The sequence below is a fragment of the Salarias fasciatus genome, chromosome 23 (assembly GCF_902148845.1).
Source record: "Salarias fasciatus chromosome 23, fSalaFa1.1, whole genome shotgun sequence".
Classification (NCBI taxonomy): Eukaryota; Metazoa; Chordata; class Actinopteri; order Blenniiformes; family Blenniidae; genus Salarias; species Salarias fasciatus.
Window position 1 is genome coordinate 1108411 of NC_043766.1, and position 14703 is coordinate 1123113.

The following is a 14703-nucleotide window of genomic DNA, read 5'->3' on the forward strand; positions in this document are numbered from 1 at the left end:
TTTGTGGTGTAAACAGACGTCATTTTCAAAAATGAATGTGTCAATGCAAAAGTGATGCGTTCTCGCCCTAAACGCCATGGCTGTGCTTGCAAAAGCCGATCCGAGCAAGCAGCAGGAGAGAGAGAGAGAGAGAGAGAGAGAGAGAGAGAGAGAGAGAGAGAGAGGAGAGAGGGAGAGAGAGAGCGAGGGAGAGAGAGAGAGAGAGAGAGAGAGAGAGAGAGAGAGAGAGGGAGAGAGAGAGAGAGAGAGAGAGAGAGAGGGAGGGAGATTGATGGTCTTGGTCCAATGTAGAACACCTTAGGAGTGAAAATGACTGCAGGCCAGAAAGTGAGTTATGTAGTCGTGCAAAAGCAAATTATATCTAATTACTTCTCATTGTGGCAATAAGGTGTTCTGTCATTGCCGGGTATTTGTTAGTGCAGCACATAAATATTGCAGATGAGACAGTAGGTAGTAATTTAGGATCCAGCTAATGACTCCTCATCTGCTCAAGTGTGAGTAAACAGCACAACAGAGAGAGCGCCGGGACGAGAGGGCAGGAAGAGAGATCCGCACATCCCAAAGTATTGCAGCCGTAAGAATTAAAAATCAAGATAATCAGAGCGTGCCAGGATGTGACAAGCTGTGAGATTCCACTGAGTGGCTGCTGCTGAGCCTCCTCCAGTGAAACTAATCTGTTTTCAAAGGGTTTATTTATATGGCAATAACAGTAATGAAGGACATTTTGACAACATTACGACTCATCCAGTGTGCTTTCAGAATAAAGGCCTTGCTCCATCTTGCGTGGCTTCGGCACGTTCGGTCTGCAACTGGCGCAACTTCACTCACGCTTCGGGCCTTCAGCTTGTCAGACAAAGACTTTTCTAAAAAAAATAAATAAAGATCAGTAGGTGTTCAGGTGTATGTATGGGTACAATGAACCCGGGCCAGGGGCCAGCGTCACAGCATGCAACCTGCTTTTATTCCTCCAGATTCAACATCACAGCATAATTAAAGAGACTTGGCAGCCCTCATAAGCAGGTTTCATAGCATCCAGTAGCTCGTCGGAGGACCAGGCTGAAGGATCCAATCTGAAATGGGGCACACCAACCAACAGGAGGTGAATAAAGGCAACGGGAGCTGGAAATCTTGAGATTCTTGTTGCCTGTCAGGCCGCTCCAGTCTTCAGGCGAGAACATCCGCAGCCGTTTCGGCTCTATTTTTTGCAGCGTTAAGTGCAGTTAGACGCTCCCGATGATGCAAGCTTTGCTCCTGCGAGAACCCGGCAGAAACCTCAGACGCTAATCTGTTAGCATGTGCCGTCACCAGCTAAATAATTTAGCGCTACAAAGAGGGGAGCTCAGCAAAAAACATTAGTCAGCCTGAGAAGTAGTGTGTCCAAATGATGGCAAATGTGTTATAATGCAGAAATCTTAATTTCAGAAGGGGTTTTCCTTTCATTTAGCAACGATTCAAGTGGAAAAAACGTCGTTTTAGAAAAGTTTACACCTTTACAAGGTTACCCCCATTTGATCCAGTTGATTCCAATTGTATTCAAAATATGTTATTCCAAGATTCACAGAAATTATTGCCATTTATTTTTTTTCAAAATGCTGTTAGACATCAATTGAAAATTATACATGATAATATAACTGCAGGATCCCAGTTTGAGGAAGAAGACTGGGCCAGCCCAGGTCAGAGCTCCAATCTGGGCCAGGCTATTCATCCTTTTCTGGTTCTATGTTTATTTCATGTAGTCCTGCGTCGACCCCTTCCTTTGTGAAACTCATCTGCTCGTCCTGCTCTTTCCTTTTCACCCTGCCTCACACTGTTGACTCAGCCTTGCAGCCACCAAACATCACTCACCTCCCAGTTCTAACGATGGAAACGCGAATGCGGCAGATGACGACCCGCGCCGTGATTCACCCGGGAGATTTTTCTCCGCGGCGTGTTTGTGCAGGCGAGTGAGCGTCGTCGGCCATATTTAGCTCAAATTGCCTCTCCAACATCATCATCATCATCATCATCACGGATGCGACCGGCTCCGCACGTTACGCACAGGCCATTCTAGAAAAGGCTCCCCATAAATAATGTCCGGGAGTGAAATGGAAACTGGGAAGAGTTTGCCTCTGTCGTTCACATGTGAAATATGCATGAAGGGAAACATTACAAAATGCTAAAGAATCAAGGGGAAAAAAAGCATCTTCACAATGGCGTGATGTTATGACATCCGTATCCCTGCCTGTTCGTATGACTACAATGAGGATTCCTAAATTTAACTCAGGGTCGGGTGAAATAAACAAATAAACAAAGAAAAATACGTTTTTCTTTTTGTTGTTTTGTTTTGTTTTATTGTAATGTGAGAGTGATGAATATGTATGAGTGTCAATGCTATCACCTTGAGCAGAGCGGCTTGTGTGTGTGTGTGTGTGTGTGTGTGTGTGTGTGTGTGTGTGTGTGTGTGTGTGTGTGTGTGTGTGTGTGTGTGTGTGTGCCCATTTAGAAGAACAAAACAGTTGAAGGTGGCAAGCCAAAGTCACACTCTCTGTGTGTGCCGTTTACTTGACTGAGCAGGAACCAGATGATGTTTTCATGACCGGTGAACGTCCGGTCGGTAACTGCAGTTTGACCATCATTCAAAGACGGGACAAGAGATGACTGAGAAGTGTTTTCTAATGAATGGATAGAGGCGTCTTAGTAAAATCAGGCCACAACAAAACATAGGTTAAATATATATATATGTGTGTGTGTGTGTGTGTGTGTGTGTGTGTGTGTGTGTGTGTGTGTGTGTGTGTATAACCAGAAATTGATAAGCAGTGAAGCTATAGGTCCTCTTCAATTTTGGCAAGTTTAATATTTTCAAGACTGTCTTTATGGCAATGGTTGGAACTAGCACATTTTCCAAAATGAAAAATTATTCCAAAAGCTGGAATATTAGAACTGTCATAAGACTCTTTTTTTATTTTTGAAAAGTCACAATCAATTGCAGAAATCGCATCGCAATTAATCATATGTTGAAATTCTGTTCATTTGCATTTCAAGGTCATTTTAAGCCCACAATGTAAAACATTACTTACCGATGTCTTATTTAGGAAATAAATGAACACAAATAAAGACTTCGCCCCTTGACCTTTGGCCTTGTAGACAAATCAGATGTTGTTCCTGGTCTTTCCTGGAGCATCCAGCTGGGGGGTTCCTGCCCCTTCCCCCATCACTACTGGACCACTGCTGCCTTCACAGCCCACATCTCCCCCTGCTGCTCTTTCAGTCCTTGGTGTTTCTCCAGTGGTTCCTGATGTTCTGTCATTGGGATGGCTACAACCTCACTAGTGCTCTCTTCTCCTGGTTCTCCTGGTTCTCCTGGTTCTCCTCCACCACCATGTCAGGCTGATTCTCCATCACCATTTAGTCAGTCTGGATCTTGAAGTTCCTCAGGATCTGGTCTTGGTTGTTCTCCAGCATTTGCGGGGTGTTCTCCATCTAGACTCTGGGTTCTCCAGTCCGTCCTCCACAGATGTTCCTGTAAAGTCTGCCTCATCCCGGTTCTGGTTCCAGGTCTTTCCTGCAGCATCTGGCCCCCTGCTGTGATGGTCTGGACTGTTTCAGGGTCTTCCTGTCTCAGTCTGGTCCTTTTGTTTGTTTATTTGTTTGTTTTTTGTTTTAATTTTATTTGAATGGGACAATGTACAATTATAACATAAATGTTGCCATTTGATGCATTGTACCAGAGTGTAGTCTGCGGCTAATTTACATCTGTAGTCCCAGCGGCAGGGGATTTGGCCAACCCAAAACATGAAACAAAGACAAGACCGTTCACAAGACAAAGGGTTGCCACAAAAGTACACAAGACATTGACAATGCTAAAAAGATAGTAAAATCTACCCTATCACAACTCCAACATTAACTAGACAACATGTAACATAACATAACATACACAGTCAATCGCAAGATCAAAACCTTTTAATGCGTGCATTTTAATGCGTACATTGTTGGCTATTTTTTAAGTGTTTTGTAAGTCCTGTTTTAAAGCTATTGAAAGAGGAGAATGATTTTAGAGCATTTGGAAGATTATTCCACTGGTTCTTTCCATTATAGGAAAGAGCTGACCTTGCAAAGGCAGACTTACGGTAAGGTATAATGCAATCATGAAAATAAGCTATTGTAGTAGATCTTACAGAACTTGCTGGTCGATGCTGCACAAAGTTTTCATTCCAGTATCCATGTGTGCAGCATTGCGTCAGAGGTTTTCTGCCAATCAATCCAGGCAGTGCTCAGATTGGTGTTTCTGCTTTTACAGTCTTGCTCAGTTGCCCTGTCGACCAGTACCTGGTGCTCGGCTCCTCTGCTGTTATTGCCAGTTCCTTTCTGGGCTCTGCTCATGTATTGCTCCATGTTCCTGTTCATCTTAGCCGCTATGCTGCCAGATAGGAGCTTCCATGTGGCTGAGGCAGGTTCTAGGCTGGTAGTTGGATGGTAGTTGGGTCAACCACTGTGGGTGGTTCCTTCTCTCAGCAGCTGGGTCATTTGGGCTGCCAGGTGTTCATGGAGTGCAGTTGCCTTCTTCAGCGAGTAGGTGTGAACCTTGTCAGGACCTGGAGCTGTCCAGGTCTTCTTTTCTGGATGTCTGCCGGTTGTCTGGTTCTTGTTCAGGGAGGCTCAGTGTTCTGCTTGCAGGTCTGCTCGCCACTGTGCTCTAGCGTTGTGGGGCACCTCTTTCTCCCAGATACTCTTCCAGTACTGCTCAGTCTCCGCCCTGGGTGGGTCTGCTGTGATCCTACTGCCATTGAGAGTAGACCTTTGCTGGGTTGTTGGAGAATGTTGTGTTTGTTCTCCTGGCTTCTGCTTCTCTTGTATATCTCTTTAGGTGGGCAGCTCAGGCTGTCAGTCTTTGCTCAGCAGTCTCCAGAGCCTCGGCTGTGGACAGCTTGCTGTATTTCCTGGGCAGTTCCTTCTTAACCTCGACACCTCTGTTGAGTTCTATCAGGAGGCTAACTTCTTTCCATGTTGCCTTGATTTGTGTCTCTAGCCCTCTTTTCCATGGAGGCTCTGACTTCTGGCTACTCATGCTGTTCATCTCGTAGCCAAGCATCTCTAGGACAACTAATGCTGTACTGTAGATCAGCTGCTTGGTCTCGGTGATGTTCAGGGCCGAGTAGTGCTTTGTTTACATCGTCTAGTAGAGATCTTTCTGATACTTTGTTCTTTAGCCTTGGCAAGCAGGAAGTAGTTCTGTTCCCCCACAACTTCATGATCTTGTCTTTCGGGTCAGCTGCTCTCCCCTTGAGCGGTTCTTCCATTGGCTCTTGGTACCCAATCTCGCCATACTGACCTGGCGTCCTGACTCCTCCTTGCCGTAGCATATTTGTACCATGGGTGAGGCACACTGCACCTCATCAATCTCCAACTGTGACAGTAATTTCCTCCTTTGGATATTTGAAAACTGAGAGTAGTTTCTTACTCAGTTTCGATGGACCATCCCTCCCACAACACCTGACGGGAATCTTGTTAATCCGGGTGACATTACAGATACTGTCAGTCTGTGTAGCACTCTTCGTTGAGGTATAAGCATTTAGTGCAAAGCACAAATGATTAAGCAAAACCTGGAAGCAACATTGGAGCAGTTGATAAGAGAAGAAGAGGAAGGAAAAAATGAGGCTGTATGAACTAAAGTCCAAAGTAGACTCCAGTATGATGTGGTTAATAATAGAGTCTGTCAGTTGGCAGAATGTCTCAGCACCACTGAGAACAGAAAGCAGAAGCAGCAGTTTCTGCTAGAAAATATTAATGAGCCAACAGTTTTGATTTAGTCACTCTTCAAGTTGATTCCAGTCTTGTGTGGGCTCTCGGCTGTACTACTTGCATGGTCACTTTGGGATAGTTTGATATTTGTGTGCACGGCCTGATCACACAAACACATTTGAAATCTGCACGAAGTTCACTTCAAATGTTGGTAATTTGTGTGTATGTGTGTGTGTGTATAGTATACTTTTCTTACTGTTGAATTTAATGTAATTAATCAAGTATGTAAATCAGGGGTCTTCAAAGTGTGGAATAGCGAGCCTCCCCAAAGAGAAGTGAAAAGCATGGTGGCCCTCCTTTACCCGCTTACTCTTATCGTCTGAGTCGGGGGGTGGGGGGGATTGTTCAGAATTTTGCCATTCCAATTCCATTATCAGTACTGCTTATCGGTACGATTCCTTGACAATTCTCTTATCGATTCTCATTTGCTGAGAAATTAAACAAAATAAATGGGCTGTTTACTGTTTAATATCTTCATCCTGAACAGAAGAAAAAAATATCCATGTCATGAAAACTTTGCAAGCTGCAAGTAGCCCCAGTTTCATCTTTTCGTGTGGAATACAGCCAGACTCTGGAGCTTCTTCCTCATGCCAGGTTGGAAAGCTCAAAAACAAACTACACCGGCCTCACACTGGATGCCCCTGCATGTCTGGTCCAGCTCTGCAGCACTGTCACTCACACAGTCTTGGTGTGTCTGCTGTCAGCTGATGTTGGTTGCCAGATCTGCCCCAAATATAATGTTAAAACCATCCAACAATAGAAAGCAGTCCAAACCTCCATCTCTGTAGAAAATGCATGTTAAAACCGTAAAAATCGGATTTGTATTTCAAAAGAACACGTCACAAACACATAGCCATTCCATCAACCCACCTCGGGTTCAACAGAAGTTGATTGTGCAGAAACCCGTCCAATCTGGCAACACAGCCGCTCCGGTCATGGAGCTTTGATTTGTGCAATTTTGGTGTTGTTTGACTTTCCTACAGTGAGAAAGTACAACATTGTTCATTCTTCTAATGCAGATAATGATCAGATTGCGTTGTTTGTCATATATTCTACCAGAAGAATTATAAAAAACAATGTGAAGGAAAAAACACGAAAGATTTTATTTTGAAATCACTGTTTTAGGAACACCTATCTACTTTCCATCTGGCACCGACTTGTTTCTGTTTAGATTGAAGCAGCGGCTCCGGAGTGAGGAAAAATAGGATCCTTGCTGAAAGTTTCCGGTCCGCGGCTCTGTAGCGGCGCCAGAGCGGACCGCAGCTGCGCCGTGGCTGCTGGGAGTCCATGATACGTCGTCACGCACACAGCGGAACCGATCAGCAGAATCGTTAAGGAGACAGTCGAGTAATTCCTTGGAATTGAGACATGAGGAACCGGTTCTACAAAAGAACCGGTTCTCGATTCCCATATCTAGCGGGGGGCGGCGTGGTGGGGGTGAGGAATCTCACAGGACACACTGCGCTGCTGTTTCGGAAGCCCACACAGTTTTTTTTTTTTCTTCTCTGTCGTGCCGTGCCTCCCCTGAAACCCTCTGGCACGCCTCACACTTTGAAAACCGCTGATCTAAATGAAGGTAATGCTTTATTGAAATGGAGGAGCGGCTGCATGTACATAAATGTCAAGTTTGATCGTTGATTATTAATTTTCCCTGCATCCTCTGTTGTGTATTCTGAAGTCGGCTTTTATATTCAGTGCCATGAGGTGAAAAAAATAATCATCTGATTGAATAAGCTCACATTCAAGGGCGGCCAAGAGACATAAAACTTCTTTGGAGAAGCTCAAAGTTGTACTGATTTGGAAAAATAAACAGAATCAGCTGAATGCTTTTAAGCTATAAACTACTCACCGATGACAGCATCCTTTTTGTTTTTTTACTTTTAAAAAGACATGATTTATTCTGTACACTGGAGACAAAAGGTCATACATTTTGACCAAGGACATGGATTACAGCGACACCTGAAGTAACTGCAAAGGCACTACAGGTGAGGTAACTGCAACTACGAGAGCTACATAATGTAATCGCAAGTACAGGTGCTGCAGAAAATGCAACTGCAAGTATGCAAGCTACAAGTGAACTAACTATAAGTATGAGCACTACAAGTGAAGTAACCGCAAGTACAAGCACTACAAGTGAAGTAGCTCCAAGTACAACAGCTACAAGTGAAGTAATGACATGTACAGGTGCAACAACTGAAGCAGCTGCAAGTACAGCTGCTGCAAGAGAAGTAACCGCAAGTATGAGCGCTACAAGAGAAGCTACGCTAAGTACGAGTACTGTAAGTGAAGCAATTGCAAATATAGGTGCTAGAAGTGCAATAACTGCAAGTGCAGGTGCTACTAGTGAAGTAGCTGAAAATACAAGTGCAACAAGTGAAGTCACTGCAAGGATGAGCGTTACAAGTTAAGTAAGTTCAAGAACAAGTGCTACAAATAAAGTAGCGAAAGCACAGGCGCTACAAGTAAAGTAACTGCAAGTACAGGTGCTACAAGTTTGGTAAGTGCAAGTATGAGCACTTCAAATGAAGTAGGTGGAAGTACAAGTGCTGCAAGTGAAGTAACTGCAAGTATAGGTACTAGAAGTTAGGTAGCTGCAAGTACTAGTGCTACAATCAAAGTAGCTGCAAGTACTAGTGCTCCAAGTGAAGTAACTGCAGGCACAAGAGCTGTGAGTGAAGTAACTGCAAGCACAGACGCTACAAGTTCAATGACTTTCAGTATGGGAATCACAAATGAAGTAATAGCAAGTGCAGGTGCTACACGTTAAGTAAATGTAAGTATGAGCCCTAAAACTGAAGTAATTTCAAGTATGAGCACAATAGTGAGGTGACTGAAAGGATGAGCGCGACAAGAGAAGTAACTGCAAGTGCAGGTGCTACAAGTGAAGAAACTGTAAATACAAGTACTACAAGAGAAGTAATTGCAGATATAGGTGCTGAAAGTGAAGTAACTGCAAGTAAAAGCAGTTCAAGAGAAGTAGCTGCACAAGAAGGAGAATACAAGTGAAGTAGTTGCAAGTACAAGTACTAAAAGTGAAGTAACTGCAACAATCGCAGTACAAGTGAAGTAATTTCAATTATGAGTACTGCAAATGAGGTGACTACGAGTATGAGGTCTACAAGCAGAGTCACTGTAAGCATGAGCACTACAAGTGAGGTGACTGCAAGAGCAAGTGTTACAAGGGAAGTATCAGTCAGGATGACTGGCACATGTGAAATAAATGCAAGTACAAGCACTACAAGTAAGAAACCAAAAGTACAAATACTACAAGTAATGTAACTCAAAGTACAAGCACTTCAAGTAAATAACCACAGTATGAGTACCAAAAGTAAAGTGAGCAGAGTATGTGAAAGACGGTCACTTCAAGCAAGACCACTACAAGTGAAGCAACTCTAAGTACAGGTGCTCCAAGTGAAGCAGCTGCAAGTACAGGTGCTACAAGTGAAGTAAATGCAAATACCAGTGGTAATAGTAAAGCACCTGCAAGTACAGGTGCAACAAGTGAAATAGTTGCAAGTACAGATGCTACAAGTTAAGGAACTTCAAATACAGGTGCTACAAGTGAAGTAACTGCAAATGCAAGTGGTACAAGTAAAGAAACTGCAAGTACAGGTGCTACAAGTGAGTTAGCTGCAAGTCCAGATGGTACAAGTTAAGAAATATCAATTACAGGCACTACAAGTGAAGTAACTGCTAGTATGAGTACTACAAGTGAAGTAGTGACAAGTACAGATGCTACAAATGAAGCAACATCTAGTACAGGTGCTATAAGTGAAGTACCTGCATTTACAGGTGCTACAAGTGAGATCAATTCAAACGCTGGGGATGCAACTGCAAGTACAAAGGACGAAGGTGAAGTAAATTCAAGTACAGATGCTTGCACGTGAAGAAGCTGCAAGTACAAGCACTACAAATGATTTAACTGCAAGTGCTGCAAGTGAGCTAACTCCAAGTACAGGTGTCACAAGTGAAGAAACTGCAAGTACAGCTACTAAAAGTAAAGTCACTACAAGTGAAATAACTTTAAGTACAGGTGCTACAATTGAAGTAACTTCAAGTGCAGGACCTGTACTTGAAATAAATTCAAATGCAGGTGCTACAAGGGAAGTAACTGCAACTACAGGTGCCACAAGTATCTTCAAGTACAATTACTACAAGTGACATTACTATAAGTGCCAGTGATACAAGTGAAGTAACTCCCAAGTACAAATGCCACAAGTGAAGTAGCTGCATTTATAGGTGCTACAAGTGAGGTAACTTTAAGAACCGGTGCTATATGGGAAGTAACTGTATCTACAGGTGCTACAAGTGAGGTACCTTCAAGTGCACATGTTACAAGTATCTCCAAGTGCAATTACTACAAGTGACGTTACTGCAAGTGCCAGTGATACAAATGAAGTAACTTCAAGTACAAGTACTAGCCTGCAGCTAACAGCAGGCATTTACTGATGCCCTGCACTAGGGCACTAGAAATTGAAATGTGTTCACCTGTGATGGTGTGGTGCGTTTCATATCTGTGCTGTGACTTTTGTATTACATTAGGCCACTGCAAAATACACCTCCACCTCTGAGGTTCACACATTTTCTGCAAGAAAAAAAAAAGTTAGTCTTTGATCATGAAACACATTCTGCAAGTAGCAATTACTTTCTTGATGGGTGCTTTTTGCACATGGTTTTCATCATCAAACACCTTATTTTGTTGAGCCTAAAAGAGTTTCCTCAAAAGCTAGCTGGGTGGTTGTCATGCTGTCCGTGCGCTTCCATCACAGGTCTGGTTAGAGCTGAACATTTGATAAATTCCGGGCCACGGACAGGCATTTATTTCAGCTTGCAGAACGAACTGAGCAATTGCGGCGAGCGATGAAGACCGACTGCAGTGCTGCTACCTCAGATCTCAAGAAAGACACTGCTATCCCAGCATGTGATAACTTAATGACCGCACTCCATCCCACAGACATCAGAAATATTGCTTTCATGTGCAGAGGACCTTTTTATTCCAACACAGCTCAGGACGGTCCTTATGAGGACAACCAGACGAGTTCTTCACCTTCTCCTTTACATCCTGCTCAACCTCAGCATTGCCAGTAAGAGTTTAATCATTTTTAGTATGTAGCATCGCTGGTGTATGAACCTGAAACTCTTTAGCATGTAGCATCGCTGATGTGTGACCCTGAAACTCTTTAGAATGTAGCATGGAGCACGACTGGTGTGTGAGTCCTGAAACTCATTAGCATGTAGCATGTAGCATCACTGGTGTGTGCGTCCGGAAACTCATTGGCATGTAGCATGTAGCATCACTGCTGTGTGAGTCCTGAAACTCTTCAGCATGTAACATGTAGCATCACTGGTGTGTGAGTCTAGAAGCTTGTTAGCATGTAGCATCACTGGTGTGTGAGCCCTGAAACTCATTAGCATGTAGCAGTATCAATGCATCCGAAGCCATCTGATCCCCAGCTAGCCAAAATGTGGTAGAAAACTGGAGCATCAGGGGAAAAGCCACACAGCCACAGGGAGAACGTGGAAACTCCACAACACAACTGTCAGCTCACGAGATGCTGAGATCTTAGTGAGATTGCATGTTCACCACATCTACAGCTGTGTTAAGGTTCAATCGGGAAAACTTTACAACGTTGCAACTTAACACACACACACACACACACACACACACACACACACACACACACACACACACACACACACACACAGCCTCTGTACAACCTCCTAGTTGGAGAGCGTCCTGCAGCCATGTGTTTGTCAGGAGAGAGCGACGAGCGAGAGGTTAGAGTGGACATGTACATGAGGAAGTCAGAACAAGAAGCGAATATGCAATACGCTGCCAAGACAATGACATTAACGCCAAGACCTTATTAAGGACACCCTCACACACTTGCACTGGCTGATCCGTACACAGACCCAAAGCACACGCATTGTACACGTGGGGGTGGGGGTGGGGGTGGGGGTGGGGGGGCATTATCTTGATGAAACAGTGCTTGATACAGTAGCCCCAACCAACCTCTGCTTTCTTTTAATGGAGATTACACAGTCAAGGTCCTGCCTGAGCTCTGAGCTCATCTTATTAAACACTGCATACTGCTACATCACCGCGTGTGTGTGTGTGTGTGTGTGTGTGTGTGTGTGTGTGTGTGTGTGTGTGTGTGTGTGTGTGTGTGTTGTTTAGGACATTGTGCCTGATCTAGTATGCTTGCAATCTCGGCGCACATCAACCATCATTACTGCGCGACCTCCCGACCCCACCCCCCACCTCCGATCTGGCAGCCAATCAAATGGTCTGCTCGCGCTGACAAGGCGAGAGCTCGCGTCGATACCCGGGAGGGGGAAGAGAATGCACCGGCTTGCACCTCGCCGCCACTCCATCATCACAAGGTCTACAGATTACAAGTGCGAGTCAGGGTTTTTTGTTTTTTTTTTAATTCTTTTGTGCTGTTTCCATTGGCAGGAGTTTACAAAGTTCGACAAATCTTCCCAAAACACGTTGGGGACGCCCCTCCCCAAGGTAGAATACTGGCCAAAATTCGTCCAGTCTCTTAACCAAAAAGAAAAAATAAATAAATAATTAACATCTGCCCTGAGTCAAAACTTGAATAATTTGTAGACCTCCATCTTTGTCACGACTGCTACTTCTCCGCCCGCCTCTCCGCCGGTGTGTCGTCTTTTCTGTGGCATTGCATGGGGGTTGCATTCGGCTCATACATACCTCCTTGTCTACATATTCTCTTTCCCGGTTTCCTGGCACATTCCTTGGATATTCTTTTGACTGTAAAATGAATAGAAAACTAAAGAATAACATGGAGCCCCCTGAACGCGCGGTGCACACAGGAGCTGGCATGCACACGCACACACACACACGCACACACGCAAAGCTGATTGACGGAGAGAGAGTCGGAGAGGAAGGAAAAGGGAGGAATAGAGACGGGGGGGGGGGGGGGGGGGGGGGGGGGGTGAATCACACCGGCTCAATCAGAGCAGTATTCAGTCTATCAGTTGGCAAGCCAGTCACTCAGCCAGTCAGCCAAATCAATCGGTGATGATCATGACAATGGCTGTCTTGTTTAATGAACTGTAGCCATTGTGGCGGAGCACAATACGCTATGATGAGCTCCAGACATGAGAGGAAATAGAGAGGGAGGAAGCGTGGGCCTGCAGTGGAAAGCAAATAAAGCACCGGGGAGAAGGAGAGAGGAGCTTGGAGAATCTGTTAAGAGAGGAGAAAAAGGTCAAAAAGAGGGGTGTGGTGGTGGTGGTGGTGGTGGTGGGGGGGGGGGGGGGGGGGGGCTCCATCGCACTCACACTGTGTCGCATCATGCACATTGACACATGCACAAGAGTCATGCTTTCCTTCTCTGGACGTTACAGAGACACTCTCACACACTGTATATCTAACAACACACACCAAAATGACACAGACTCCCTACCAGACAGGTTGAGGGTTTGATTCCTTGCACCCCCCCCAATTCTGCTGCACCTACAAACCGATCCTGCCCCCCTCTGGGCCAACTCACCATCCTCCGTGGGGACGTAGATGTTGAGATACAGGCAGTCCTCGCTCTGGTCCTGGACGAAGGAGGACACCACGTCCATGCTGTTGGTGAACCACACGGGCAGCATGACGTCCGGCAGGCGGCCCTCCACGATGCTCTGGGGACACACCGGCGCAAACCGCGTGGCGTTGCGCACCTCCGGCCACAGCGCTGGCGGCTCGGGTGGCTGGAAGCGGCGCTCGCCGGTGGGCGGCGCGGCGTAGGGCACGCCCAGGAACTGCACCACGGGGCCCAGGATCTCGTTGTTGAGTTCCTTCTTGATGCCGCGCAGCCTGCCGTACGCGGTGGCGACCACCGGGTCGCTCTCGTCCAGCTTCTGGGCCGACACGGCGGCCGGGCACGCCTGCAAGAGCAGCAGTCCCAGCAGGAGCGAGGCGGAGAGCCGGCGGCTCGCCAAGACGTCGCAGCACATCCTCCCAGGTCGCAGACACCCAGTCTGTAGGTGGAGCCTCCGCTTTGACATGGCCACCGACTCGTCTCTTCACGCTCGCAACTTTCTATCAGGACCACCAAATCACATTCAGATCAAATTCACAAAAGCAAGCGATTAACTCCGGAGCGGAGGAATCCTTCGGCAACCATCCAGCAGAAAGAAAGGAAAGCAAATTAACTCCGCCTCTGAAAAGCGAACACATCAGATGAGTAATCCTCAAAACAGGAAGGTATTCCTCAGAGGGCTCCCGTCAGCAGCTGGCCGCAGTGGGTGGGGGGGGAAACCCGTGCGACGGTCTCATTTTCAGGCACCGCTTCCTGGCCGGTCGGCGGTCGGGTTCTCCATCGCTCTGAGGCGAACGCGCCGCCGTGCGGACCGGCGCCGGTTCAGGACCAAAAGACTTCCCAGGTGCGTCTCCTGCAAACAACCAGAGAAGAAGAAGAAAGACAACTATGATTCACAGAGGAAGTCATTTGCCTTTAGTGTCGCTTAACTGGAAAGGCTGTGGATCTCCGCTCATTGACCAAAGCCTCCTGACATGTAGGCGGGATTTGAACCAGCAACCCTCCAATTGAAAGACTCTACCTTTGGAGTCACAGCCATTTTTTTGTTATAATGCTCTTTGAAGTGTGTGTGTGTGTGTGTGTGTGTGTGTGTGTGTGTGTGTGTGTGTGTGTGTGTGTGCGTTCTTGTATTTCTATCCTTGTTGGGGCCAAATGTCCCCACAAGGATAGCAAAACGTGGAACGACGTGCCTTGTGGGACCTTTTTCCGGTCCTAAGTAGGAGAAACAGTGTTTTCTTGACCATGTTGTTGTTACTGAAAAAAGTAAAAGTGCAAAAACATTTCTTTAGGGTTAGGCTTTGTTGTGGTGTGGGTTAGGGTTAGGGTAAGGGTCAGGGTTAGGGGCTAGACATGAATGGGAGTCAATGGA

At 45.8% G+C, this 14703-nt stretch overlaps 1 protein-coding gene across 2 annotated transcripts in view; it reads right to left on the bottom strand.

Annotated features, from left to right (window-relative positions):
• Positions 1-13699, bottom strand: part of nlgn1 (neuroligin 1) — a 155361-nt gene extending 141662 nt beyond the window's left edge. Inside the window, exon 1 of one of the 2 annotated variants that reach the window (XM_030084042.1) lies at positions 13299-13699. In XM_030084042.1, the coding sequence (XP_029939902.1) occupies positions 13299-13404 (106 nt within the window). In that variant the 5' untranslated portion in view covers positions 13405-13699. The remainder of the gene's footprint in view (positions 1-13298) is intronic. The other variant, XM_030084041.1, reaches the window with a different exon arrangement.
• Positions 13700-14703: the final 1004 nt, after the last annotated feature.